A 24,484-nucleotide genomic window follows, 5' to 3' on the forward strand; every position below is an offset into this window, starting at 1 on the left:
GCAAAAGAGTAACTGAACATGACAAGTTCATTCTACAGGGATACAGACCTTTACCAGGCACATTCCTTCATTTTCATTTAGGAAGCGGTCTTTGTCCCGAGAAAAATCTTGCCAAGCTCGAGATTCCAATTTTTCTTCATCTTTGACCATTGAAGATGGGTTTAGCTACGCTAGCTTTGAAGCTGTGGGTTATGACTTCAACACTATTGAGCTGAGTCAGCTGGTGAGAAGGGTCCCGTTCTTTGATTCCAAAAGTTCTCTGTAGCCATGCACTGGAGTGGAGTGAACGCATACAAGCCGGAGATTAGTGTATACTTGGAGTATTGTGGGTGCGCAGAGAGAGAGAGAGAGAGAGGACATTTGAGTCTCGAGGAGAAGAGGGTAGGACAGTGATGTATCATATGTTTGACTCACAGGACAGATGTTTATAGCTATGGAATGTAAGTTCTTGAGATGATTGGTGCAAGGAACAAAGAAAGCGCTCATCTCTGCCTCTAACACAAGTTCATCAAGGAACAAACGGTTTGAGAAGCCTCGCAGGCAGTGTGCGTTGCCTAGCTACCTTGAAGTGGAACTGGAGCAGAAATCATTAACTGCAGCAGCAAGGACACGAGAGAATCTAAACTATTTTTGGAGCTTTCTGTTTTTGCATTTTCTTGGTGTAATGAATAATGACTTGTGAAGTTGAGGTATTCCTTTACGAGAATATGTGTTGGGTTTTTCGTGCTGTATAAGTTTTGATATATGGAAGACTTTTATGTTTGCTATGATTTACCGCTTTTTAAATTACTCTAATTGTGTTTTTTCTTTAGTTGTAAAGGACTGAATGAAAAAAGACATGACCATCAGGTATATTATTCTTGAAGTTTAGAATCTGCTCATATTAAACAAACGGGAGTTTCTTACTAAGACATGTTCTTCTTGCTGGTTCACACTATCTCAAAATCATTAGCTTCCTATCAATTGTGCAACCTACACTACCAAATATCTCACTAAAGAGAAATGTTGTGAGAACGAAAACGAAAAACTACAAGGCAAACTTTAAAATTTATTACTCATTGCATATATTGCGTATATGTATTTTACCAATTTTAAAACGAATATTTTGAATTTTTCCCAAAAAGAATATGGTAGTCAGGAGTATTAATCTCTAAACATTTAAAACCATATAAAATGTTCAACGCAGAGCAAACAAAAAAAAATAATAACAATATGATCAGTGAGGAGTTAATCCTAATTTCTGACCAAATAATTATAGTTTTCCTGATTTTAAGGGTGCCATCAATGGTATAGTAAACTATTTATTTACTGTGTTCTTGAGTATATGAAAAATGTTATAGTTGCTTATAAGTCTATAAAAATTATTATTTGCAAGACTGCAGATATCATAAGCATTATCTCCAGATATAATGAGATGATTGGTAAAATTTATATAAATATTTTACGTTAGTAAACCATATACGTACAATCTATACTACTAAACTAGAATCATGATTTTGACCTAACCTTAGTTCACTATGTGATGTTATCAAATTTGAACCTAAATAGTTAACGGAACTTTGTGGCTTGTGGTTTGTACCACTGAAACAAATAATCATATACAGTGCGATTAAACTAAAAAGCAGTTAAGATATCTTCATGGTTACATTTTTTTTTTGATAACCGTGGAGATCCCAAAAGTTTTCTAGACCCAAAAATTAATCCCGCAAGACCCATAGAAATCTCGGTTTTCTTGCAACTTAAAGCGTCTATGGGTGGACCAATGCTATTCGAACCCCTGGCGGAAACACCCAGGCGACTTGGTTAAAAAAACAAATTGTTACCTCCAGTATATCATATATACCAAAGATTTTCCCATCTTTTTTTATAATGTTATATCAAATAAGTTTGTGTAAAGATCAATATAGGTTAGCACATCACCAATCTATTTGAGTGAGCTTTATAGTATTTCCAATAATTTATTCTATTTTTTCCAAAATAAAATATCTTATAATATAATATGGTTATACTCCAATGATATTCTAACTTAGAATAAACAATAGAACAATAAACAAAAAAAAACTCTATTTATATATAGAGTAAACTCATTTTCTATTCTATTATAAAGTCGAAAAAGAAATGTTCTTACAAACTTTAGAAAATTAGTAATTTTCTTCTCGGTATTACAGCTCCAATAATTTATCGAATCATTCTTATCGGTCACCAAAATTTAAATATTTAAATATTCAAATTAAATACACATTTAATATATATATCTATATATATATAATAAGGTTATTTACCTATTCTTCAAATAATAGTTTGATATTAACGCAGACGATGTATAATAAAATATATGATACATAAATAATAGAAAATTAGAAAATATTAAATATATAATATTTGAAATTTTACAAAATAGTTAGACATGATTACTAACAGATTAATAGAAACTTTAATTATGTTTGCATCTAATATATATATATATATATATAAATATAAATTAATGTTATTTCAAAAAAAAGTTATTTCAGAAACAAATTAATTATATATCACAAAAATAAAAATAATTTATTGATAAAATTGATGTTCTAAATTATATTTAACATTTAAAATATACATATATATATATATATTACAGATAAATAAACCGCGCGTAGCACGGTAAAATTTCTAGTATATATTAAAAATACTGAGTGATGGCAGCTATATAACTTTAATGATTACTTTTTGCTCCAACCACAAAGATAAATAGCACGCCCGGATTCATTTTACACATACATTAACTCCAAAGTTCAACAGAGAGAGTAAAGAGCACACATAGGGAGAGATAAAATGGCCATGGCAACAAAATCAGTTTCTTCCTTCACCCTTATTTTCATCCTCGTTTTGGTTATTTTTGGTAAAGTAACTAACACCGTATTTATTTCACATATTTATTAAACTTTGTGTGGTTCTTTAGGATCTAGAGAGTATTTATCTCAGTAATTGCATTGCAGCACGTTTTGTCACATATACATGATTTCGGTTTTCTCAAATATTATCTATGTATGAACTGAGCAGAAGCGCCGGAGATAGAAGCGCAGGATAGCGAGTGCCTTAAAGAATACGGCGGGAATGTGGGTTTCGGCTTCTGTGCGCCTAGGACATTTCCGACGATTTGTTATATAAGATGCCGTGAGGACAAGGACGCTAAAGGTGGAAGATGCATTACGGGAGATGCCGGTGCTTTTGATTTTAAATGCTTATGTGACTACTGCAGTGACAAACCTAATGACCAGATTCTACATGGTGTCATCTGAGTCCTACATGTGTGATGGTTTGTGTAATAATAAGTGGTCTAAGTGATAATGTAATAGTAAGGAATATGTGAAATAAAACGCTGAAAGTATCTGAGGTTCACATGGTTTGATTTTAGATATGGGTTTTGTGGTAGAGAGGCGAAGAGAGTAATTATTAACTTTCATACACAGACCACCCGTTCTGATATTTCTTATCAGAATGATTTATTTGGGTTACAACTTGCAACTAAGCTAAATAATCGCTACACGATTTAGCTGCAGTTCAAAGTTTCAGTCTTGTGTTAAAATTGCGCGTGTCTGTTTGTGTGTGTCATCGTCGACATGTTCATGTGTGGTATTAAAACGAGTTCACTTCTTCAGTTTGCAAACTTACCTATTTTTGTGATTTCTTCGTTTGTGTTTAACAGTAAATCGAATTGAAGCTAGGAGTGACATCTTATGAATATTCATGCATTTAAATGTAAACACAGAGATACATCCAATGTGTGTTGGTGATAAGTTCACAATAATGGAACCTCTGTTCTAAAATCCCATGTGCCTATGCATAAATGGAAATCGTTTCATGATTACATTATTACAACAACTATACTAGTATGATACTTTCTCTTCTGTGATCTCTTATTCTTATATTGCCAACATTGGCTGTTTCAGATGGATAGAGAGAAACCTTAACAAGTGAGGTTTTCTCCAGGTAGAACGTCAAGCTTCATACAATAGTCTTGAAAGTACCTAATCCTGTTAGCAGCTGTTTCACTAGGAACTCCTGTTCCGGTACACTCCATACTATTCACAGCCTTGATTGTCGGGCCAAAGCCCGATTTAAAACTCGAGCGAACATTAGTGGTCCAGTACCAGAAAGAGGCCTTGAAGGCAAGAACCTGGTCTTGAGCCACTTTCTCTGGTGTAGCCAATAAGTCTCCCTCGTTCAGGTCTCTGCCACAAGGACCATAGTTGTAGTTCCAAGAGAGCTGGATCGCACCACGACCGTAGTAGCCCTTTCCTGGTACACATGGGAACTCTGGTTTTGTTGTGTCACAGTATTCTCCACGTGCGGCCTTCGCTGGTCCATCGACTTCCTCAATGTGGCACAGGACTGTAACAAGGTAATATAACCAAATGACTAAAAGCGAATCCTAGTGGTAACTGGTAAGCATATATGATAACTCGAACCAAAATCTGTATATAATCTAACTGATTTTTTTTAATGATGGGTTAGTTTTAGTCAAACTGAACCAATGAAAATCGTAATTTATATTTTCTCCTCTGTTTCATAAAAATGTAATTTTGATACTTTCACAAAAATTAGGAAAAATGGTTAAAATCAATTTGTGCCGTTAAGAATTACATTTATTTAGCTATTAGTATTTGAGAAAATTAAATATATTTATAAAATCAAAACATTTTTAGTTTTTACAATTAAAAACTATGAGTAGAATTTTATTAAAAATGAACTAGAATTTTAAAATGACACATTTTGTATAACAAGAAAAGTGTCAAAACAATACTCTGTATGAATCAGAAGGAGTATATGTTTATAATCCTAAAATGAAAACCAAATAATAAAAAACTGCATAATAATAACCTAATATCCATGTATGAAAACTGGAAACTCTAGAGAAGTATCAAAATATTGTGATAGTTCCAAAAAGAATTATGAATTTAATTATCGTAAAGAATTACTTACATCCTGTTTCCTGAGCAACGTGAGCAAAGAAGGCAGCGATTTCACGTTTGGAGATGGTAGCACCGAAGCTCGGATAGGCATTAGCTGCAGCCATAAAGGTTTCGTGGGTGTAGAATCCTCTACCTTTGCAGTCACTCTCTGTTGCTTGGCTTAGTATAGAGTTGAAGAACTCAGGTGTCACAGTTTCTTCAAGTGAAACAGTTGGATCTCCGGGACCGCTGTTCTTGCAAGGTCCTTCTTTGCATCCCTCGCCGCAGTACGCGTCGGTGGTTCCACAGTAACCAGCACTGCTGCAGCATAAGCCAGAGGCGCAGCCGCAGTTCTGAGAGGCGACCGGTTTGGAAACGGTTAGGATCAGGAAGAAAAGAGTTGTGAGTAAAATAGCAAACTGGTCATTTCGGGATGTGGCTTTACCGTAATTCATCGTTGTTTTTTCTCTGTGTGTGTGAGGTAGATAGAGGTACATTAGGTTCGCGTTTTATAGGAGAAGTAAAGACGATGATGGTTCCATGAAGAATACGTTTTCTTGAAAACAAGTGTATATTGTAATCTATAAGTCAAGCGTCAACGCCACGTAAACATTTTAGAAATAGCCTAGTCGTCACGTTACGTAGAAAAATTCAAATGTTCGGAACGAACGTTTGAATATTCGTTGTATATTACATAAATTCGTTAAATCATTTATTTTTAATTGTAGACCTGTTAAATGAACATTTTACAGAAAACATTATCAGACATACTTGACATGTGAAAATTGTAAATAACAGCAAATATCACAATTGTTGGCAAACAGAAAAAAAAAAAAGATGATGGGTCCGATTGGTAATGGCTGTAGCTTTAAATATTTTGCTGTAGAAAAAAATCTGTAGACTTTTTGCTGTGGCTTTAGATTTTATTGCTGTAGAATTTTATTGAAGCACTAAAAAATTGCTTTGGATATTTGGCTCTGCAGAGCACTTGTACAGCTGTAGGATATTTTAAGAGCTGTGGTTTCAAAAAAAAATTTAAAGCTTGATTGCTCTGAATTTGGTGTTGTGGAAATAAATAGGGCTGTGGACAGCACCTACAGCAACTACCAATCACCCCCGATAACAGAGGGTCTTGTCAAATTGGGATAATTAATTTTTGGTTTGATGAGATGTATATTAATATATTTCGTAAGGAAATTTTAGTGGATTTGTCTTGTAAGAAATAATCATCTTAAGATATAAAGGAATAAAATGTATGATTTTGATCTTCTTTTAAATATTAAAAGTAGGCTCGTGTAATAATCCAACCATTTTAAATTTCTTAGAGATTGTTTTGGATTTACCTGTAAACGTGATTTTTTTTGTGGAAGGTTAAATTGTCCTATAGTCTTATGTGTCAGGCTTTAGTCCAATCAAGAATTTAAGAATATGTAGAATATATCAAATTCCATTCTTGTTTTGCACATTAATTGTTCTGTAGCATACTCAGACTTAAGTGTATGATTTAGCTTTAGGAATGCAGTTTTGGAGTTTTTTTTTGTTTTTGACTAAAACATTTTTGGAGTTTTACATGATAATATTTGTTGGATCAAATCGTTTGCATTAATAATTTAGAGTTCTAGTAAAGATTGATAAGAATTGATGTAACGATAAAATTTTAAAAAACATTTGTCTATACGAATTTGTACTTTTGTAGTGGAAAAAATAAACAAAGAAATATGTTTATTGAATAATGAGATGTAGTTCCACACAAACAACACAATATACCTTACAACTCACATACAAAAAATGATATTAATATGACTTCTCTTTAAAATTCGACACACGGCACCATTAACTCACACAACTCTGGAAAACCCACATAAACGAGTAGTGTCTTCAACATCTGAGGTTGGTTCCAGGCGTGACCCCAAGCTTCTTACAGAAATCCAAGTAATGGCTTTCCACCGCGTCTGGACGCTCACCGCCGTTGATCCTTCTTGTAGTGGCTCCAAACCCTCTGCTCAAAACCGGACGCAATTTCTTGTTCCAGAACCACATGGCACACACTTGAAAGCTACGGTTGGGCTACGAGCCACCATTTCTGGATCTTCCAAGAGAGGAAGTCCAAGAAACCTTCCGGCCGTAGTTGTAGATCCATGTGATTTGGATCGGACCACGACCGTAATAGTTCTTTCCCGGTTGACAAGGGTACCTTAAGCTCAGTGAGCAGTATCTTCCTCCAGTTATTTCTTCTTTGAAACAAGAACCTTTTGAAATAAGTTTAAAGAATTAACAAAAATATTCATTAAAGAATTGCGGAGTGGCTAGCTTGTGTGGGAGAAGTTCTGAACTATAAATGACAATTTAGGCAACAAATTAGACACCGAAACTGAAAAAGAAAAATGAAAGAGTTCACAAAAAAATTTAGAAAAAACTTTATAGGTTTTTTTTTTCCCTAAAGGTTTTTTTCCCTAAGGTTTTTCGAAAATTATCTTAAGGAATTTGTGTGTGTTTGCATGGAAATGTCGTTATCAAACTAAAAGTTAGTTTTAGGATCAAATAAAATTGATAAAGTATGGTGTTCTGCAGCCACCTCAAAAAATACTTGAGCACATCAGAGTCAATCTAGATTGTGCTAATCCTAGATTTTATACATATACGTAACAATTACTTGTTAAACCTTGTATACTTTTGTTCATGTAAAAGGTAATTTATTATTCATTTGAAAATAAAATAACCTTTTCATATAAAAATATCATTAAGAAATCAACCAAAAAATTATAAAAATACTATCAGCATAACAAAAAAAAATTCATAGATGTGAAATCATCTTCCATGATTTAAGAGAGCAAGAGTCTGACTACTAAAAGGGTAGTTCGGCGAAAAGGACAAATAAGAAGTCATTGAAATATGCCGCTTGACGTCGGATGTGAGCCGTATGCGTATGAACCCTATCATGCATGTGTAAGTCCACGCTCATTTTACGTGTGAGTGGACCATCTTATCTATAACTATTCTGTTATTTTTGAGACATTTCCCCTAGTTCCAAAGCAATCTTAACAATCCGTATAGTAAACAAGTTAAAACAAACCCTACATTGTCTTAATGCCAGTTTCTTCTTTGATTTGAAAATGCATCAATTTCACACTTTCTACCGGTTCTCATCACCATTTGGTTCATACACTTTGAAACAACTTAGGCCTAAGCCTATTTGCTATTTCTCCACTTTTTTTATTCGTCAATTATGTTTAACTCTTGTAGAAGTTTCTCTTATTTTTCAGCTTAAAACACTCTGTAAGATTTGTTTGCAATAATCATTAAAAAGGGTGTAAATGCGTTTATTATGGACTGGCTGATATACTTTATTTTATGACAACCGATACAAACAACACAGGATACATTCATTAGGTTACGTACACCTCATAACCTTTTATTCAACACCATTACTTATTAACTCACACGCGCAAGACCAGCATCAAAGCATGAAGGGTGTCATATTAACCACATTTAATATCTTTAACAACTAAGACTTGTTCCAGGAGTGATCCCAAACAGCCTACAGAACTCCAAGTAGCGATTAACTCTGCTTTGCACCGCTGCCGGACGCCTACCGTTGCACTCGCCACCGTTAATCTTCCTTGTGGTGGCTCCAAAGCCTTGGTCCAAGACGGGACGAACATTTTGGTTCCAGAACCACATGGCACACTTAAAGGCCACCTCAGGACTACGAGCCACCATATCTGGATCAGTCAATAGAGGGAGTCCAAGGAACTTTCCGGCTGCACCGTAGTTGTAGTTCCATGTGATTTGGATAGGACCACGACCGTAGTAGTTCTTTCCCGGTTGACAAGGGTAGACTGTGCTAGCTTGGCAATACCTTCCTCTTGCTATTTCTTCTTTGTAACAAAAACCTACAAAATATCCGGTTTTATTTAAAAAAAAAGAATTAGATGTCCAAAATAATTTGTTAAATAAATAAAATATTCCCCTAAAACAAATTAAAACATTCTTTATTAAAAAAAAAGAATTAGATGTCCAAAATAATTTGTTAAATAAATAAACTATTCCCCTAAAACAAATTAAAACATTCTTTATTAAAAAAATATCATTTGTGTAGCCATGAAATTTTGATAAATATTGAGTTTATCCCTGTCTTAGCCTACTAGGGCTAATAGACGTAATTTTTTTTTGCAGTATCAGTTATGGATACTATGCTGCAGTAGATATAGACGCATGCAAGCGAAGCTAGAACGTTTTATGGCGAACACTTACTTCCAGATTCGTGTGAGAACTGAGCCAACATGGCGGCGATTTCACGCTTAGCGACGGTTCCTCGATAAGCCGGGAATGATTGAGCAGCCGAGATGAAAGCCTGACGAGTGTAGAACCCTTTTGCTGGGCAGCCGTTTCCTACTTTGCTCATGATACTATTAAAAACTGATAGTGTGACAACATTTGCAATTGTATCACGAGGGTCAGCGTTTAGACCTCCACCACCGCCGCTAGGAGTTGGTGGGATAGGTGTGGTTCGGGAGCTACAAGGTCCGCTTCTGCACCCTGTACCGCAGTAAGCGGCTGTGGTGCCACAGTATCCATACCTACTGCAGCATAGGTTGCGGGCACATCCTGTTGTACCGCAGTTTTGAGAGAACGCGGTTTTTGTTAGGATGGTTAAAGTGAAGAGAAAAAGGATGAGAGCGTTTTGTAGAATCGCTCTTTGGGTAGCCATTTTTGTTTTGTTTTGTTTGGGAGGAGTGAGTGGGAGATCTAGTTGTGTGCATGATGAAATCTGAAGGTGGTGTGTGTTTGTATTTATTGTGTGAAATTTTGTATATTTAAATGATATTTTGTATCAAGATTAGGTACTTCTCGATTATCAATTTGCTTTTTCTTAGTCCAAGTCAATGGACCCTTTTGTACCATTACATAGTAAGTCAATGTCCCAAAATTCTCATGTCGGTCATGAATTCGATCATTTTGTTTTTGACATAGATAAACAAGTTTGTATCAGTTCAAAAGTTTGAATTGAATCATAGAGTTTTTTGCTGGTTAGAAGGTAAAAATTGCAAGAAGATAAATATCGGCTGAACAAATTATCTAGCTAATCAATGAATATAAAAAGTATAGTGCTCTTAGCCTCTTACTGCTTAAACTGTACAATAAAAGTATAGTATAAATACCAAAACTAAATTCTTATGATTTTAAAACAGGTGAAAACATATGTAAAAGAAACAAAATTAAACCAAAATATACTAAGCCAACTCCCAAAAAATTGTGTTATAGAAAGAAGTAACTTTCAAGGTAAAACAAAGACTATATACTTAACATGTGAGTTGAACATTTTCAGGATCTTGATTCTCTCTAAACACTTTTTTTTTCTTTTTTTTCTTGCTAGGTTGACCTTCTGGTTACCAAACATCATATTTCTAAGAAACCCACTTCTATTTTTATCTTTATATTTTCCTCTAAAATAGAGAAACTTTATTATAGAGGTGGATTTGCTCCAATGTATGCCTCTATAATAGAGTTCTTCTATTTATAGAGGAAAATATAGAGATTTGCTATTTTCATCTCTAAATATAGAGGTAGAAAGTAAGATTCCTCTATATTTTCCTCTAAAATAGAAGAACTCTATTATAGAGGCATACATTGGAGCAAATCCACCTCTATAATAGAGATCTCTATTTTAGAGTAAAATATAGAGATATACATTGGAGATGCTCTAAGGGAGAGCGTTTCACAAGCGTTTGTTAAGTCTCGCATCAGAGAGACCTCTGAATCAAAATGGAAATGAGAATGGTGATTCAGAGAAGAAAGGTCTCCAAAAGCTTTTGGAGGATTGGCAAGAAAACTGAAACATTTACTACTTTCACTCCAGAAAATCAAACTCTGGATCTTCACTAGAATCGTTGAGTCTGTTTGGTGGCAGGTATTAAAAGATTGAGCTTCTTCTAAGTTTTTGTCTATGAAGCATCTCTCACTTTTGTTCTTCTCTTGTCTTTTAAGGTTTTTACTCCTCATATGCAATCCCCTGAAAGCAACTAATCAGCTAATAAAACAAATGGGAAACTTATGGGACCTTCCTTGGGTGCTGAGAAGCAAGGAGTCTTTTCTATTAGCCTATATATAGGAACAATGCTTTCAGAGAAGCTCTGCAACGGCTTTATTCTATGAGAGGCCAGCGGAACACGAATATGTGGTAACTATACCTTTTAACTTTTAACTTATATTATGAAAAAATATTAAATAACCACATTAACCATATAATAAAAAAATTCTTATATGATATATTTTGAATCATTAAAATGACTATAAATTAATAAAATCATTAAATGTCTCACATTAAAATTTTGTGATCAATGGTTTAATTTTTTGGTAATAATTAGATATAAATAATCATAAATCGCATGAATATGAAATTTCATTTACTAGACATTCATATTATATATTAATATAGTTTAAAATTAAACTATATAATACAGAAAAATACATAAATATGATAATTTCTAAATTTGTATTGAAACCTTAATATTTTAATTTTGAAATTTGCATTAAAAAATCTCACATTAGAAATTTTGTGTTTATCATATAAGTATGAATTTTTAATAATAAATATTTATATTAAATATAATATATATTTATGTCCATGTCATTGAAATTTAGGTATATACCATATAAAATAAATAAAATGATTGTTTTGATTTATTTACCAAAAAAGTATCGTAAATAAACAAAATGTGTTGTTTTGATTTATGTGCTTACTCTAATTTAATTATATAGATAATACGTAAAAAAATATAAATAAATATAATATATAAAAAAAAATTATATATAACATTCATCCCGCGCAATTGCGCGGATCTTAAGCTATACAGTTATTTGTTAAAACCTTATATATATTTGTTAACGTAAAAGGTAATTTATTATTCATTTGAAGAACTAGCCTTTACATATAAAAATATCCTTAAGAAATCAACTTAAAAGTTACAAAAATACTATCGGCATAACAATTTTTTTTTCTTAGATGTGAAATAATCTTTTTTTTTTTTTTTTTTTTTGAAACACATTCATATTAATAATCCTCATCAAAGTTAGGTGTTGGCCATTAAAGACTCAACCATAACAAGCCCCTGTTTTGCTAACCCATCAGCAGCAGAGTTCTTTTCTCTAGAAATCCAAACAAACTCAATAACTTCAAAACGAAAAGAGTAGTCTAGAATGTCGGCAACGATGCCGTAGATCTCCAAGGGGACTTCATTCCCATTGAGCGCTTTGATTAGTTGATCAGAGTCAGCTTCGCATCTCATTCTCTTATGACCCAGGATCCAGCTTTCCTTAACTGCTTGTCTCATCGCCATGGCTTCGGCAACTAGCGCTGAGTTCACCGACGAGTCTGATGAAAAACTCGCCACCTCCTCCCCTTCTCTTCTGATTGTCCAGCCGAGTCCAGCCAGTTGTGATGCAGCTCTCCATGCTGCATCGGACCGCATCAGAGAACAGTTCAGCGGGATGGGTGTACAACTTGGAATCTTTTTCTGTGACTTTACTGGATGTTCTTGAGCATTTGACCATTCCTTTGCCATCCGAATTGCCCTGTTGTTTGTCTCTTCTTCAGATATCTGTTTATTATTGAAACAGAGACTGTTTCTAGAGATCCAAATTTGCCACAAGATCCATGGCGCCAGGGGTCCCGTCGCTAAACCCGTCGGAGGAAGACAAGCCTTACTACATAGTCTCGCCCATACCTCCGATAAATCTATAAATCCACTCAAGTCCACTGTTGGTGTCACCGGGATGTGTTCCCAGACCTTTTTTGCAAAAGGGCAGTGGAGGAAGAGATGATTTATAGATTCTGGAGCGTTGCAGTGCTTGCATCGTATATCCACATTAACGTTTCTGATCGCCAGTAGCTCTCCCACTGGTATGGCGTTTTGAAAAACTTTCCACAAGAATAGTTTAATTTTCGGTGAGACATTCAAATTCCAGACACTCTTATACCAGTCCATCTCATGTTGGTCGGCTATGAGGATGTTCTCCTGCCCTCTGGTTTTGATTGCCGCCTTATGGCCTGTTTTATTTGTGTATTCTCCCGTCTTGGTACCCAACCAAACTCTCTTGTCAGGAGCTCCCGACAGACTAGGCTTAATGGCAACTATCTTCTCTTTCAGATGTGGGAGCATATTCTGAATCTTGTTGTCATCCCATTCGTTGGAGCCTTGTTGGAAAAGATCAGACACTGTCAAATTCATATCTTCTTCTCGCGCTGGGCCTATAGGTCCTTCTTGTTCTGACAGGCTTAGCCACGGCGAGTACCAGATTTTGATGGAGGTTCCGTTTCCCACCACCCATCCCAAATTCGAAGATAGTAAGTCTCTGCCTATCAAAACTCCCTGCCACCCATACGAGGAAGAAGTCTTTTTTGAGCACTCCATGAAGCTTTCTTCCACACAATACTTTCCCATAAGGACACGGGAAAGCAAAATGTCCGGATTATTCATGATCCTCCAGCTTAACTTCCCGAGATAAGCATCATTGAAAGCTTGGAAATCTCGGAATCCCAAGCCTCCTATCTCCTTTGGCTTCGACATTTTCTCCCATGAGGTCCAAGCAATCTTTCGTTTACCCGTGCTGTCTCCCCACCAGAAGCTAGTGACCTCGGATTGAATCCTTTTGCAGAGTGAGACTGGCAGTTTGAAGCAGGTCATCGCGTGAGACGGGATGGGCGAGAGTACGCTTTGCAGCATCGTCATCTTTCCCGCTGATGACAAGAACCTATTTGACCAGCTATTCCGTTTTTGTCGGATTTTATCCACTATGGAAGTGAAGAGATCCCTCTTTCTTCTCCCAAAATGCTCGGGTAGTCCTAAATATTTTCCGACCCCTCCTTCTTTTTGAATGTTCAGCTCATCCTTTATTCTCTGTCTCAAGACTGCAGGTGCACGTCGTGAAAATGTGATAGAGGATTTTGCTGCGTTTATGGACTGTCCTGATGCATTCTCGTACTGAGAGAGAATCTGTTTCAGCGACTTGATACTTTCTTTGTTTGCGCGCAGGAAAAACATGGTGTCGTCTGCGAAGAGTAAATGGTTGACGCGAGGGCATGCTCTAGTCACCCGAATCCCTTTCAAGGATTCATCTTCGCTAGCTCTGTTACAAAGTCCCGAGAGAACTTCACTACACAAAATGAAAATGTATGGTGAAAGAGGGTCTCCTTGCCGGATGCCTCTACTCGGTGTTACCCTTCCTCTAGGCGAGCCGTTAATGAGGAAGGAGTATGTAACAGTGGATACACACTGTGTTATCCAAGTGATCAACTGCTGATCAAATCCCAGTCGCTGCAGTACCAGATCAATAAATTCCCATTCCAAGCGGTCGTATGCTTTGCTCATGTCCGTCTTTACCGCCATGGATACTCTCTTTTCCGCTTTGGATGTTTTCAGGAAATGCAAGACTTCATGTGTTATCAACACGTTATCCGCAATCGCTCGTCCCGGCACAAAGGCCGACTGATTTTCAGAGATAAGGGAAGAGAGGATAGGCTGTAGTCTCTTCGTAATCAGCTTCGCAATGATCTTGTAATAAACATTACACAGCGCTATAGGACGGTAATCAGCTACCTTTTGCGGGTTAGGGATTTTTGGGATAAGCCTGATGTTTGTCTCGTTTATTCTTGGAGGTAGCACGCCTGAGTCGAAAAAAGACTGAACTTCTGCGACTATATCCGGTCCTATCGTGCTCCAGTTTGAGTGGAAAAAGCTAGCGGAGAAACCGTCCGGGCCCGGGGCTTTATCTGCGTGAATTGATAGCAGTGCCTCATGTATCTCTAGCGCTGATGGTCTGGTTGTAAGCTTTGCGTTGTCTTCATCAGATACCCTCCTTTCTAGCGCTTGGTTAACGATTTGCCTTCTCTCTCCTTCGGTCGAAGTGAAGAGAGAGTTGTAGTACCGAACAATCACTTGGGAGATTTGTTCCTCTTTATAGACCGTCTTCCCTTCCTCATCCTCTAGCACTGAGAAGGAGTTCGCTCTCCTCCGGTTCTTTGATACAGCATGGAAAAATCCAGTATTTCGATCTCCCAATTTTAACCAAAGCAATCTGCTCCTTTGGCGCCAGTACTCTTCTTCAGATTTGTATGCCGCCATCAGATCCTCATTGATTTTTTTTATCAAGTCTGCATCGTTAACAGCACCAGACAGAGCTGAGTCCAGCTCTAATCTCTTTGCATCAATGAGCAGGCGGCTGTTTCTATACTGGTTCTTGCTCCAGGCCGCAATCGCAGTTCTAGTCTGAGCTATTTTATCTCTGATCGGGCTGCCTGAAGCTTTGTTCCAAGTTTCCTCTACCAGCTTCTTCACTTCAGGGTTGTCTTTTAGACGTCTATCATATCGGAACATGCCCTTTCTCTTTTTATAGCTTGTTTCAAAGACAGAGACCAAGGGCCTATGATCCGAACCTTCCATGGCAAGGTACTGGCTTCTTGCTGTTGGGAATAGTTCTGCCCATGAGTTGGTTGCAGCTGCTCTGTCTAGGCGACATTTCACCAGATGGTCGCCTCTGATGCCTCGCCAAGATAGCAAATCCCCAGAATGCGGTAGATCATATAGGTCACCCTCGGAATAAAACGATCTAAGATCAATAAAAGAACCTTCTGCACGCTCCGGTCCACCTTCCTTCTCCGCGTTACTGAGAATATCATTAAAATCTCCCGTTATATACCAAGGGGAGTCGCGGGCATTCATGAGAGCTATCATTTGGTTCCAAAATACTTTCCTTTCATTTTTATCTGTATCTCCATACACAAAGGCTGCAAAAAAAGATTTTCCTTCCACCTCAATGTGGGTATCAATGAAGTTTGCATTCGAAGAAAGGATGTGTAGCTTCACTTGAGGTTTCCAAAATATAGCCAGTCCTCCTGAGCCATGACCCGTAGGAGGAATGAGGTGATTGTTTTCGTACCCCAGTGATTCGGTCTTGCTGAGTACGAAGAGATCGGGATTTTTTGTTTCCGAAAGGAAGAGAATGTCTGGTGATATGGACCGAATCATATCCTTTAGACGTAGAACTGTCTGGGGATTCCCTAACCCCTGACAGTTCCAGCTTATTATTTTTAAGGACCGTGATCGGATGGGATCCGAAAATCCATCCTCTTCTTCACTGTGGCGGGGATCATGTTAACGATGGGTTGATTATCCGAGCTTGTAGCCGAGTAAGCATGCTCTCCCCCACGGGAAGTTCCTGTTTTGGACTTCAGCCTTGCAGGTGCGGTCGTCTTAGATGAGATCTTCCTGCGCCCAGGGGAGTTCTTTTTCTGTGCTACTGTCCTTCTTTTTTGTACTGCTCCCTGTTCCTGAAGTATTTTCTCTTGTGCCTTTCCTCCAGGGGGCCGTCCTGGTTTCCTCTTCGGTATCGCAGCCACCGGGGCTTTTGTTCGATCAGTAGGGGAAGCTAGGGGAGGACCCAATCTCTGTGTAGCGGGGATTCTCTCACTGGAGTTGGTATCATGGAAGGTCTCTGTCTCCTCCTGGTTCGTATTTTGTGGGATCGCTGGGCCCAGTCGGAGAGAGACAGGAAGTCTTTCTTGGGAATTAAGCATCAGCTCATGTGAGTTTTCCTCCCTACTAACTGACTTCTGCTGGGAACCGGAACCCAATCTTTGAGTGGCTGGTACTCTCTCGGGTGTAGCCTCACCTAAAGCTCTCCTTTTCCTTTCTGCACTTATACTCATAGAGGTTTTGGCCATTTGGATGGCCGTTTCTTCCATTTCACCTTGTTCTTCTGCTTTTCGGAATCTCTCTTTTCTAGCTTCTCTTTCAGTCGGATCTGCGCTTTTTGTGTATTGAATCATATAGTCTCGCAGCTCCGCTCGGGCTTCATTTAGCACTTCATCTGGTATGTATGCTGGTGTGGTCTGTAGGGGATTCCCCCTGTCTGAAGCTTCCTGATGAATCTTTGAAGCACTTGAAACCGTCTCTATGTTCTCTGGGGTTCTCCTTGACACTTCTCGGTAAAAGCTTCTTGTTTGGGGTTCAGGTATCTGGCGGAAGTTGGAGTGTTCCCGAGAGGTTCGAGTGATTTTCATGTTCTCAAACTTTGCTCTTTCTCTTGCTTGAGATGATTGGCGAAGGGAGCTTCTTTCTTGCCAAATTTTTGATTGGTACTTGGGTTTTCTGTGATGATCATAGTCCCTGCCATCTTTTGTATACCCCCTTGATTGGCTAGTTTCTCGATAAGTTGCTGAGAAGCGGAAACCTTCGTTCCTCTGTCTATTCGCTGGGTGATATTGAGAATCTCTGTTAGGTTCCTTTTCTTTGCAGACTGTTGATCCTGCAGCTTCATCAGCTTTCTCCTGTGTTGCTTTCTTGGCTTTTTCTTCCGCTCTAGCCACCAAGCACTCATTGAGCTCATGATCCAGCCGCAAGCCTTTGGTGCAATGTTTGTCTAGCCGATCGTATACTAGGGTAGCTGATACCTCATCTCCATTTGGGTATTCAACAATAGTGCTTTTTATCAGCGGTAGTAGTCCATCAATGTGGACTCTCATTCTTGCAGAAAGGGCAGAAATCTCCGCTTTTTCGTATTGCCCAATGTTCCCTCCAATGCATTTTATAGTAGGTTCTGTCCACAAGTGGACTGGTAAGCCTTGGACTTTTATCCAGAATGGTATTAGACAGGGGAATCTGGGGGAAGTTGTAGGTTCCCAACGTTGTAAAATCACCATCCATCGAGCATAGTGGTAGGGGCGTTGATCCAGGACTGCTAGCAGGTCTGATTCGAGTTCAAACTGAAATTGAAATAAGCCATTGCCTAGGTCTGAGCCAACCGGTTTGAACTCTGTTTTCCAATGCTCAGTAAAAAAGGGGATCAACGACCACACTTTCTGAGCTGTCTTGTTAGTAACTCGACCGATGAGAGTGAGTTAGTGTTTGCGGAGCAAATCTGAGTTGTCCGGTAGAGGAACCTTAACCCGAGTAGCGCGCGCTGGCTCTTGATGTTCAAAGTCAAGACCTTTTCCTTTTTCAGCTGAAGAGAGCCTGCGATGAGCCATGTCTGAGCTGAAGTTGGTTGTGGTCTGTTAATCTCGTAATAGTCAGAGGTTACCGTGTCACCGGTAAGACTTAACGATTTCTATTGCTTAAGGGAATCCCCTGAAGTCAACAGAGAATAAGATCTGACAGATTGCTTGTAATCGAGTTGGGCGTGGAGAGCTCTGGTTTCCTGAAAGCTGCTCCTATGGCGGGATTCCCCGGTAGAGAATTATACTCTTGTGCTTAGAAGGGTTGAGAACCAAACCCCATCTGTCTCCTTTGATGCGAGCCGATTCCGGTTGATTGAGTACATGAGTATAGACGGACCGTTCTCTTGCCGGTTGTTATCATCGTACGTCGGCCGGGAGGTGAGGCGGCGGTCCCTCCGACTAAGTCGGGGGAAGAACCCGGTGTGTATTTCTGCAGTGCTGCTTACGGACCGGTAGATACTTCCAGAACGGGGAACAATTCGAAAATACTGTTTAGCTCTCTCTGGGTAAAGGCAGAGAATCGGGAAAGTTTATTCTAAGAGCTGGCGGGTAATAACCTCTTTCGAAACTAGTGCCTGGGAGAGTTTTTAACAACAGCTGTCATTTGTATTTTGAAGTCTTTAAATTTTACTTTTAAATAACAATAGATGTGAAATAATCATCTTCATGATTTAAGAGAGTAAGCGTCTGACTAAAAGGGTCGTTCGGCGAAGAGGACAAATAAGAAGCCATTGAAATATTGCCGCTTGACGTCGGTTGTGAACTGTATGCTTATGAACCCTATCACGCATGTGTAAGTCCACGCTCCTTTTACGTTTGAGTGGACCATGACCATCTTATCTATAACTATTTTGTTATTTTTGAGACATTTTCCCTAGTTCCAAAGCAATACTTAACAATCCTTACAGCAACGAAAACAAGTTGAAACAAACCCTCTAGTGTTAATGACAGTTTCTTCTTTGATTCGAAAATGCATCAACTTTCTTAGACGTATATATCGATCGGTCCTTGTTACTGAAAATTTTGGGAAAACATTGTTATTTACGTGTAACACTCTGTAAGATTTGTTTGCAATATTTGAATTCAATTTAACATTAAATTCAAAAAAAAAAAAAAAAAAGATTTGTTTGCAATAGTCATTAAAAAGGGTGTAAATGTTAAAAATGTGTTTGTTGAGAAGTGATTCCTTGAGTAAAACCTACAAATGACAGAATATTAACTAGTTAGTTGTTAACTAAGTCAACTGAGAAGAAGAAGAAGAAGAACAAAAAGGTAAGAAGAAGAAAGGTGATCAAGTTTCAAGTCAACAAGTCGTTAGTAAGTTAAGGTATTAACTAGTTAGTTGTTAACTAAGTTAGGAGTTGTTGTATTATGAAGTTGGTAAGAGTTGTTAGAATAGTAAAGTTTGGAGTGTAAGATTAGTCTAAAGACTAGAAGTATGGACTAGGTTTAAGTGAGCAAGGAAATATGATTAGAGTCAGTAAGGAGTCTACTATAAAGGTCAAGTGTGATCGACTATAAGATATTATGCAAGAATGAATGAAAAATAAGTTTGGTAAAACAAAGTCTTCCATAAACAAAACAGAGAAAAGGAGAGAAAAACAGTGAGAGATTAAGAGAGAAACAAAACAGAAAAAGAGACAAAGTGAAAGAACTAACCTGCAAAAGAGACGAATCACACCAGTGTTTATTATGATGGATACATTATTTTATGACAACTGATACAGACAACACATGATAGTATGTTACATTCATTAGGTTACACCTCATAACCTTTTATTCACACACCATTTACTTATTAACTCACACGCGCGAGACCAACATGATAGCATGAAGGTTGCCATATTAACCACATGAAATGTCTTTAACAACTAAGACTTGTTCCAGGGGAGATCCCAAACTGCCTACAGAACTCCAAGTAGCGATTAACTCTGCTTTGCACCCTTGTCGGACTCCCACCGTCGCACTCCCCACCGTTAATCCTACGTGTGGTGGCTCCAAAGCCTTGGTCCACCACGGGACGAACCTTTTCGTTCCAGAACCACATGGCACACTTAAAGGCCACCTCAGGACTACGAGCCACCATATCTGGATCAGTCAATAGAGGGAGTCCAAGGAACTTTCCGGCTGCACCGTAGTTGTAGTTCCATGTGATTTGGATAGGACCACGACCGTAATAGTTCTTTCCCGGTTGACAAGGGTAGACTGAGCTAGCTTGGCAGTACCTTCCTCTTGCTATTTCTTCTTTGTAACAAAAACCTTTACAAAATATCCGGTTTTATTTTAACAAAAAAGAATTAGATGTCCAGAAGTAATTTGTTAAATAAATAAAATATTCCCATAAACAAATAAAACATTCTTTATAAAAAAAAATATCATTTGTGTACCCATGAAATTTTGATACATATGAGGCTAATAGAGACAAGTACTTTTGATGTTTATAAACATATAATTTTTCGCAGTATCAGTTATGGGTATTAATTATGCTGCAGTAGACATAGACTCATGCAAGTGAAACTAGAAGGTTTAATGGTGAAACACTTACTATCAGATTCGTGTGAGAACTGAGCCAACATGGCGGCGATTTCACGCTTAGCGACGGTTCCTCGATAGGCCGGGAACGATTGAGCAGCCGTGATGAAAGCCTGACGAGTGTAGAAACCTTTTGCTGGGCAGCCGTTTTCTACTTTGCTCATGATACCAGCAAAAACTGCTGGTGTGACAACATTTGCAATTCTATCACGTGGGGCAGCGTTGAGACCTACACCACCGCTTTCGTAGCTGCAAGGCCCGCTTCTGCATCCTGTGCCACAATAATCGGCTGTGGTGCCACAGTATCCATACCTACTGCAGCACATGAAACTCGCACATCCTGTAAAATCGCAGTGTTGAGAGAACGTGGTTTTTGTTAGGATGGTTAAGGTGAAGAGAAAAAGGATGAGAGTGTTTTTTAGAATCGATATTTGGGTAGCCATTTTTTTTGTTTCGTGAGTGGGAGAAATAGTTGTGTGTGAAGAAATGAAGGTGGTGTGTGTTTGTATTTATAGTGTAAAATTTTGTCTATTTAAATGATATTTTGTATCAAGGTTAGGCATTTCGCGATTATCAATTTGCTTTTTCTTAGTCCAAATCGATGGACCCTTTTGTACCCAGTTTTGTACCATTACATAATAAGTAGATGACCCCAAAAATTTCATGTGGGTTATGAATTCGGTCATTTTGTTTTTGGAAAACAATTAATTATATTGAAATCATTCTAAATATAACTTGATGTAGATAAGCAAGTTTGTATCAGTTCAAAAGTTTGAGGTTTCTCACTGGATCATTCAATTTTTTTTTGCTGGTCATTAGAAGATAAAAATTGCAAGAAGATGAATTTCTACTGAACAAAATTATCTAGCTAACCAATGAATATAAAAAGTAATAGTGATCTTACTGCTTAGACTGGATAATAAATAAAAATATAGTAAATACAAAAACTAAGTTCTTATGATTTTAAAACCGGTGTACGTAAAACAAAACAAAATCAAAACAACTAACAAAAATTGTTTTATAGAACAAAGTAACCAAACCGAACACAATTGATAGAGCAAGTTGTCATCAACTCATGCGGGGTGTTTACAACTACAACTTATCAATTAAACCGGTTCAGTCAACCAACCCATGGTTTAGAAAGATTAGAACATGGTTTAGAAATAAATAGAACCATCAACTGAAACGACACCGTTATGCTCCTCCTTCAAGATGGATAAACGCTTCCTCGTTCCCTCTCAGACCTCCGCGAGCTTCTCCGTCGTTCGTTTACTCTCAGAGCAACTGCTTCAGTGTCTACTCAGTTCTCTCCTCTTCGTGCAGCTGGTGGGAAATGGAAGAAAAGTTCTGCTGTGTGCTTGTTTGGTGGGAAGGATAAGTCCAATGGTAGTGACCGAGTCAGATGCCTTTTCTTCTGTCTATGTTCCATAGAACTTAACTTTGATGTTCTGTCTTCTGATGATGTCTGAAATGTTTTCTCAGTTTTTGGTTATCTTTGGTAAACTAACTGATTTGTTAAACTTTATGTGATTCATATGATCCAGAGAGCACGTTTTATTATAATATATACTATTTGAATTCTTTTTCAACATATATATATATACAATCTGATTTCTGTTTTCTTAAATGCTCTTTCTATATATAATGAGCAGAAGTGCCGGAGATAGAATCGCATGATGACGAGTGCCTGATAGAATACGGCGGCGATGTGGGTTTCAGCTTCTGTGCGCCTGAGATATTTCCGTCGTTTTGTTATACAAATTGCCGTACGCCAAAAAGACTCATCCAAAAAAATATCTACACTTGTTTTTTAAATCTTTCGTTTAGCATGTAGACAAATAAAACAACACACTTTCACTTACTAAAATTATGATCGAATAATTCATGGTTCGGTTGTTTGTTAGAACTTTCTGGTTCAGTTCGGTTAGGCAATGAAAATAATTCGTTTGCACCTACATGTCCAGTCTCTAGACCTCTCCAGCGCGAAACAGTGACCGTTCTTCAGAGACCTGCCACTTGAGTGAATGTGACCATTTGTTGACACAGTAGACTCACTGAGCTAATCAAATATTATTAATTCATGATCATTCTTATTATTTATCCTCAATGTACCTTGAAATATTACTTTTTTGTGCCACTGCTTTTCGAAAGAGTTAATACCCTTTATTAAGGGCATAAATGTAACATGGTTAATGGACTAACTAAAGCCGATTACGGTTATTACTAATACTAGGCGATTTTTTCGTATTCATGCACGGATATAAATATTTATAAAATAAATATATTAAAATAATTGATTGTATTTATTTTTAATTTTAAATTAATTTATAATTTAAATGCATAATTATATTAATAATATTATATTATTTTAATTAAACATATAATTTTAGATATGTTATATCTAGTTGATTTAGTTGTTTGTATAGTCGATTTAATTATCATTTGGGTATATTAGGTTTCATCTATTTTTCTGAATTCAATCATAATAATTTTTCTTTAAAATATATTAAAATTATGATTAAATTTATTATTTACATTTACGTTTGTTGTTCTTTTAGATATATAAATATATTTGAGGAAGATCATGTATAACTTAAGATATATTGTGCTCAGAATGAAATATAAAATAAACTAAAGTGTATGATTTCAAATTACGTAAATTAATATAAATTTTACAAGAGAACTAAATTATAACAGTTGGTTAATATTTTATTTTCATTTGTTAATATGTTTTGAGTCATCCTATAATTTACATTTATAAAACAAATTATTATTCTAAAATTATATATTTTTATTGTAGTTAAATCTAACACTTTAGATATAATTTGGATTAGTCGAGACACTCATGTTGTGAGTATTTTGAATTACATATATTCTTTCAAACTCAAACTAAAGTATAATTATTTTTATTATAATTAAGTAAAATCAAATTAATTTTATTTATCGTTTAAATGTGCATGTACCTAGTAGCTGTGAAAGCCACTACCTAGTATATCTTAAATTACCAATCAATTGATCGATTGTTATATTAAAGAAAAAAAAGTAAGTTGTACAAAAATAATCTCAAAGAAAATATAGAGAACATCCGTTGTTGATTTCATTTCTCCATAACGTGTTTAAGGAATTATCTCCCTTCCCTACTCCTCTCTCGTTCAATTCGTGGAGGGTTATTGGTTCAGCATGAACACATTACTTAGTTGACCAAAAAAAAAAAAAAAAGAACACATTACATTTTGCTTTAGTCGTACTAATTGTTTTAATAGTATCTAAAACAAATTTAAATTTAGCTTCGATTTAACCCTTTTACACGACAATGAACGTCTTAAACAACAAAAATATCTTCTAACACCAATGTAATGTTTTTCTTTTATGTTTCAAAATCGTACAAAATAAACCAAATCATCCTTAAATATCATTTTAATATTTGTTTTCAAAAACTACAAATTTCATAACAGAATTTTAATTTTTTTTTTTACATTACCCATATCAAATATATAATTTCATGAAAATGACAAAAAAAATACCTTTAAATGGAGATTCAAAATTGCCAAATGTAGGATGGTAATGGCGAAGGGGGAAGAATGTTAAGATAGTGGAATCCTTGTTGAATTGTTGATGGATATACCAAACTTGAAGTTCAATTCTTTAGTTTAATATAGATAATAGGTGAGATGTCAATTATATTACAAAGAAAAGAATAGATCATGAGAAGAAATAAATGGTATAAATAGTAAGATTATTGCTGTCAAAAAAAAAAGTAAGATTAGTAAGGAGTAGTGAGATTAAAATGTTTTCCATTAAGGCATTTTAGTTACATGTCCATTATTTTTGCCTTTTTGGGTTATTATGGACACCCCAATCCCATAATAAATTTATTTGTATTAAAATCCACAAATAAATCGACTTTTCAATCCCTATAAAGAGTTTTTCATTCTCTGCTTCTTCTCTCATGCAACTCGTCGTCTCTTTGGGTCTTGAGAGTGTCTTACGTAACCCCTAAGTTACTTGAGGTTTGTAGTCA

The 24,484-nt window shown here is 36.7% G+C and overlaps 4 protein-coding genes across 5 annotated transcripts in view; 1 reads left to right on the top strand and 3 right to left on the bottom strand.

The window, feature by feature from the left end:
- LOC103866728 (defensin-like protein 2) overlaps positions 1–24,484 on the top strand; it is a 39,636-nt gene that overhangs the window by 3,212 nt on the left and 11,940 nt on the right. Inside the window, exons 6-7 of one of the 2 annotated variants that reach the window (XM_033292465.1) lie at positions 39–2,881; positions 22,116–24,473. Coding sequence is in view for 1 of the 2 variants with exons in the window: in XM_009144704.3 (XP_009142952.1) it covers positions 2,815–2,881; positions 3,043–3,281 (306 nt within the window). In the remaining variant the exon portion in view is untranslated. Of the gene's footprint in view, positions 1–38; positions 2,882–3,042; positions 3,397–22,115; positions 24,474–24,484 lie in introns of those variants that run through there. The other variant, XM_009144704.3, reaches the window with a different exon arrangement.
- LOC103866727 (endochitinase CHI) lies at positions 3,711–5,449 on the bottom strand. The gene is made up of 2 exons (XM_009144703.1): positions 4,966–5,449; positions 3,711–4,374 (listed from the first exon to the last, which is right to left on the bottom strand). The coding sequence occupies exons 1-2, from the start codon at positions 5,429–5,431 to the stop codon at positions 3,950–3,952; spliced, it is 891 nt and encodes a 296-aa protein (XP_009142951.1). The 5' UTR covers positions 5,432–5,449; the 3' UTR covers positions 3,711–3,949.
- Positions 6,426–10,938, bottom strand: LOC103866726 (endochitinase At2g43620). The gene is made up of 2 exons (XM_009144702.2): positions 9,189–10,938; positions 6,426–8,827 (listed from the first exon to the last, which is right to left on the bottom strand). The coding sequence occupies exons 1-2, from the start codon at positions 9,643–9,645 to the stop codon at positions 8,433–8,435; spliced, it is 852 nt and encodes a 283-aa protein (XP_009142950.2). The 5' UTR covers positions 9,646–10,938; the 3' UTR covers positions 6,426–8,432.
- On the bottom strand, positions 19,616–22,108 carry LOC103866725 (endochitinase At2g43620). The gene is made up of 2 exons (XM_009144701.2): positions 20,477–22,108; positions 19,616–20,190 (listed from the first exon to the last, which is right to left on the bottom strand). Exons 1-2 carry the CDS (start codon positions 20,904–20,906, stop codon positions 19,796–19,798), a joined length of 825 nt encoding a protein of 274 aa, XP_009142949.2. The 5' UTR covers positions 20,907–22,108; the 3' UTR covers positions 19,616–19,795.

Source organism: Brassica rapa, chromosome A05 (genome assembly GCF_000309985.2).
Source record: "Brassica rapa cultivar Chiifu-401-42 chromosome A05, CAAS_Brap_v3.01, whole genome shotgun sequence".
NCBI classification, from domain to species: domain Eukaryota; kingdom Viridiplantae; phylum Streptophyta; class Magnoliopsida; order Brassicales; family Brassicaceae; genus Brassica; species Brassica rapa.

Coding starts and splice junctions, on each gene's coding strand:
- LOC103866727 (XM_009144703.1), bottom strand. CDS start 5,431: ATGTACCTCTATCTACCTCACACACACAGAGAAAAAACAACGATGAAT. Junction 4,375..4,965: donor CGTTGCTCAGGAAACAGGAT/GTAAGTAATTCT, acceptor ACCTTGTTACAG/TCCTGTGCCACATTGAGGAA.
- LOC103866725 (XM_009144701.2), bottom strand. CDS start 20,906: ATGGCTACCCAAATATCGATTCTAAAAAACACTCTCATCCTTTTTCTC. Junction 20,191..20,476: donor GTTCTCACACGAATCTGATA/GTAAGTGTTTCA, acceptor TATTTTGTAAAG/GTTTTTGTTACAAAGAAGAA.
- LOC103866726 (XM_009144702.2), bottom strand. CDS start 9,645: ATGGCTACCCAAAGAGCGATTCTACAAAACGCTCTCATCCTTTTTCTC. Junction 8,828..9,188: donor GTTCTCACACGAATCTGGAA/GTAAGTGTTCGC, acceptor GATATTTTGTAG/GTTTTTGTTACAAAGAAGAA.